At 42.0% G+C, this 5,000-nt stretch overlaps 1 protein-coding gene across 1 annotated transcript; it reads right to left on the reverse strand.

Moving 5' to 3' along the window:
- Positions 1 to 288: 288 nt before the first annotated feature.
- EAH_00059400 (DNAJ protein, related) lies at positions 289 to 3,362 on the reverse strand (the record flags this gene model as incomplete). The annotated part of the gene is made up of 6 exons (XM_013393571.1): positions 289 to 352; positions 928 to 1,007; positions 1,317 to 1,405; positions 1,632 to 1,682; positions 1,786 to 1,872; positions 2,261 to 3,362. The coding sequence occupies 6 exons, from the start codon at positions 3,360 to 3,362 to the stop codon at positions 289 to 291; spliced, it is 1,473 nt and encodes a 490-aa protein (XP_013249025.1).
- Between the last annotated feature and the right edge of the window lie 1,638 nt (positions 3,363 to 5,000).

Consider the following 5,000-nt stretch of genomic DNA (forward strand, 5'->3'; position numbering starts at 1 on the left):
ATACATCCAGATGTCTATATATCCCTGTAAACATAAATTTATATACATATATATATGTACATGTATATAAATATGTATATATATATATATATTTATCTATACATATATATATGTACATATATATAAATATATATATATATATAAAGAATATTTATATGTAAGACGTATATATATATAGCTAAAATATTATGTGCATTATACAATACATATTAGATATTTTAAAATAAATAAATAATAATAATAATAATAATAATAAATAAATAAATAAATAAATAAATAATAAATTAATCAAACCTGGCGAGAAGGAGAAGCAGTCTGCTGTTTGTCTGGATGAGTAATGAGAAGAGCCTTGCTGTATAAACAAATACAATAAATAAATAAATAAATAAATAAATAAATAAATAATAAAAGTAGATAAATAAATAAATAAAAGTAAATAAATAAATAAATAAATAAACGAGGTAAATAAATAAACAGATAAAATGAATAAGTAAATACAACAAGAAGATAAAAATTAATAAATAAAAACAAATAAATAGAAGCAAATAAATATATAAAAACAAATAAAATAAATAAAAATATAAAAACAAATAAACAAACAGCAAAAATAAACATAATAAACAAACACAAATAAACAAATATATACAAGCAACTGAATAAAGCCTAAAGCAACCCTTAAGTCCTAAACACTAAACCCTAAACCCTAAGCCCTAAACCCTAAACCCTAAACCCTAAACCCTAAACCATTAAACCCTAAACCCTAAATCCCAACCTGAAAAAAACCCTATATCCTAAACCCTAAGCCCAAACTCGTCAAACCCTAAACCCTAAACCCTAAACCCTAAACCGTAAAGTCTAAACCCTAGCCCATAAAACCCTAAACCCTAAACCCTAAACCCTAAACCCTAAACCCTAAACCCTGCTCACCGGAACTGTTTCTTAAGTGTTGGTTGCAGCATCAAACTGCTTAGCGATGTCTTCTCCCAGGGTGCGTCTTCCCAGAGGACCTGCGACAAACAAAGACAGAAAAAGAAGCATTAAAATCATTTAAATAAAATAAAACAAAAACAAAAACAAAAACAAAACTCAGTGCATGCAGCGCTAATAGAAAGACAGCCATCAACCCACAAACCCTCATATCAAATAGAAAGATGCAGCAGCAGCAGCAGCAGCAGCAACAGAAGCAGCAGCAGCAATACAAGCAGCAGCAGCAGCAGAAGCAACAGCAGCAGCAGAACAAACCCTTAAGCGCGCATCCACTCGCCCCATACCAAGGGTTTAGATTTAGGGTTTAGGGTTTAGGGTTTAGGGTTTACTTCGTGCAGAGTGCTCAGCAGAGTCCTGACATCTTTAAAACTTCCGTCTGCACTCTTCGCCCATCGATCGAGCTCTTGCTTCAACTCCTCTGCAAGCAAACCCTAAACCCTAAACCCTAAGCCCTAAACCCTAAACCCTAAACCCTAATCGCTAAACCCTGATGCATTTCTTCTAGACGATAAGCAGCGAGGTTTGGTAGGAAAGCGAATTGTAACCCTCAACAACCACAGCGCCTCACCCTAAAGCTGTCCTGCTAAACCCTAAACCCTAAACCCTAAACCCTAAACCCTAAACCCTAAACCCCTGCAGCTTACCCGGAAGTGCGAGCTTCTCTTGCTGCTGTTTGAGTTCTTGCTCCCTCCGGCCTTCGACAGCAGCACACAGCCAAGACACGAATAAACCCTAAGACCTAAACCCTAAACCCTAAACCCTAAACCCTAAACCCTAAACCCTAAGGCCTATACTCACGTTCAACCTCCTCAAGCTTCTCCTTCATTCTTTGTTGTTTCTTCGCTTCGCGGTTTGCAGCGAGCTCTTCTCTTTGTAGCACGGCCACTGCACACCACAAACCCTAAACCCTAAACCCTAAACCCTCGATTGTGATGCTTGCTGCACTGCCGTCCCTAGTTTGCTACCCTCAGCTGCTACGGTGTAGCTGAGAGGTTCAGGGTTTAACTCCTAGGGTTTGGATGCACGTGTTTAGGGTTTAGCTGTGAGGGTTTAGGGTTTAGCTGCGAGGGTTTAGGGTTTAGCTGCGAGGGTTTAGGGTTTAGCTGTGAGGGTTTCCGTCCTATCTATGGGGTGCTAGGGTTTAGGGTTTAGGGCATAGCATAGCTGCAATTGTTTAGAATATATCCCCGAGGCTTTAGTGCCTAGGGTTTAGGGTTTAGGTGTTAGGGTTTAGGGTTTAGGGTTTAGGGTTCGCCTGTAGCATGCATGCTACCTTCAGTTTGCTGCTGCAAGCTGCTGCTGGGGGCCCCACAGCCCACCGCCGCATCAGGGGGCCCCCCGGGGGCCCCTCCAAAATCAGTTTCTAATAGATGAGAGCTGAAGCTGCTGCTGCTGCTGCTGCTGCTGTTGCTACGAAGCATGCTGCTCTCCACAAACTGCTGCTGCTGCTGCTGCAGGGGCTGCTGCTGCTGCTGCTGTTGCGGGGCTTGCTGTTGTTGGTGCTGCTGCAGAGGCTGCTGCTGCTGCTGCTGCTGCTGCTGCTGCGGCTGCTCCCCTTGTGAGTTGCTACTTGAGGCGCTGTGCTGCGTCTGGCTGCTGTTGTCAGCAGCAGCAGCCCCCGCGGTTGCCTCAACAGCAGCAGCAGCAGCAGCAGCAGCATGTGCCTGTGCTGCTGCTGCTACCTTTGGGCGTACTCCTGTTGGGAGCAAGAGGGCCTTACAGACAATACACCGTCCACCGCCACTGCTGCTGCTGCTGCTGCTGCTGCTGCTGCTGCTGCATGTAGGAACTGGTTGATCGTCTGGGGGTTCGTCAACCCAAACAAAGCGAGAAGGTGCAGCAGGACAGGGGGCCCTGAAGCGTAGATGAAAGGGGGCTGCATGCAAACCCTCAGACAGCTCTTGATTGAGTAGAAGCAGAGATTTAAATAAACCGACAGTTATATCTTCTGCGGATACACCCGGAGGAAGCAGAAAACAGTTAGTGCCCATATCCATGTGTCTCTCACGGCTACTCAATTGATTCAGAATTAGCTGCTGCTGCTCCTGCTGCTGCTGCTTCTGCTGCTGCTGCTGCTGCTGCTGCTGGAGGAGGAGGACTTCTGCTGCGTCTGCTGGGGGGAAGCCGCAGCAATCTGATGCCTGTATATAATATGTTGCTAATGAGGGGCCCCCTATGGGTTCGTCTTCAGAAGAGGGGCCCCCCGAAGCGCTCCTTCTATGAACGGTGCTGCCACCCCAGGATGTCTTCTGCTGCAGCTGCTGCTTCAGATGCTGCTGCTGCTGCTCTATCTTCTTCTCTACATATTGCATGCCCTCTCGCGCTAGCTGGCTGCTGCGCTGTGCTACTGCAGCAGCCCACCCCTTTATATCCATCGCAGCAAATCTTTTGATGTTTGCTGCTTCAACAAGCTTGAGAGGTTATGTTATATCTCAGGGTCTACGGTTCTAGGGTTTAGGGTTTAGGGTTTAGGGGTTAGCGCTCAGCTGTTCGGGGGCTCGCCGTTGACGGTTTTGCTGGGGGAGGATTCGTTGTTGAGGGTTTAGGGTTTAGGGTTTAGGGTTTAGGGTTTAGTTGAGGTATGCTTCTGCAGCTCTTCTCCAGGGCATTAAGATACATCTGTACAGCCAATGAATCCGTACAGTCTTGATAACTCTAAAGAGAAAAAGAAAGCGAAAAAAAGAACTAGTAGCTCTCTATACACCTGGTGTTTGTCTGCTGTGAGGCTGAGCTGTACATACACCTGGAGATGCGCAGCAGGAGCGAGAGATGCAGCAGCAATTTATTTAATTTGTTTAATTAAAAAAATATATTTATTCTTTATTTTCTATTAAATCAAAATGAATAAGAAAGTCTATCCATAAGACTGCTAATAGAAGAAATAGAGGGGCCCCCGGGGGCCCCCCTACTATAAGAACAGATGATGCAGTATTTTTTTTGTTTTTTTGTTTAATTTCTACATTTATTTTAATTAAATTAATTGAATTTATTTATTATTTTTTATTTCTTTTAGTGCGCTTAACCATAACTCGTTGCCGACTGCAGTGTATATATGCATACACCTAAATTGAACAAGTACTTATAAATATCTTTTTCTTTTTTATTTTGTTTTTTATTTTTATTATTCACTTTCTTTATTTTTTTTCTTTTCTATCAAAGGGTCCTCATCATCGCTAAGTAGATGTGCCTTTATCTTTCTTACAGCGCTCTCAGCTATTAACTAAACCCACTTCTATACCCAAACACAAACCCTAAACCCTAAACCCTAAACCCTAAACCCTAAACCCCTAGGCCCTAACAATATTGTTTGGCTGTTGCGAGCAGACAAACAACAAAACCCACAACTCTATTATTCTTATTATGAATATTATTGTACATTAATATAATAATTATTTTAAATAGTCTAATATTATCATTGTTATATATTATATAATATTTTTATTATTACTAATCAGGTAGAAGAAAACAATTAAAATGCAAACTAACGAAGCAGCCCGTAGTCTGTTCATTATTGGGCCTGGGGTTTAGGGTTTGTGGTTTAGGGTTTAGGGTTTGTGGTTTAGGGTTTAGGGTTTAGGGTTTAGATATAAAAAAGCAAAGGAGACAGCCCGGCCCCAACCCTTAGGAAGAAGATGCTCTAGAAGAGACAGACAAAACCCTCGAAAACCTAGGGTTTAGGGTTTAGGGTTTAGAGGAGTAGATGTATACGTACTGAAGCATCTGTTACTGTAATATTGTAATAAAGAGTTAAATAATTAATAATTATTAAATAAAAATTAAATGAGAAGCCGAACAAAACAGAAACAAACATTTGTTCTCTTAGAAGATGAAGAAGAAAGGAGACACGTCTGTCTCCGTCTGTCTCTGTCTCTGTCTGTGTCTGTCTCCTCTGTCTCTCTGTCTCTGTCTCTCTCCGTCTGTCTCCGTCTGTCTCTGTCTGTGTCTGTCCCCTCTGTCTCTGTCTGTCTCTCTCTCTGTGTCTCTCTCTCTCTCTCTTTCTGTCTCTCTCTCTG

The sequence above is a fragment of the Eimeria acervulina genome, genomic scaffold, assembly GCF_000499425.1.
Source record: "Eimeria acervulina Houghton genomic scaffold, Eah_scaff1403, whole genome shotgun sequence".
Taxonomy (NCBI): Eukaryota; Apicomplexa; class Conoidasida; order Eucoccidiorida; family Eimeriidae; genus Eimeria; species Eimeria acervulina.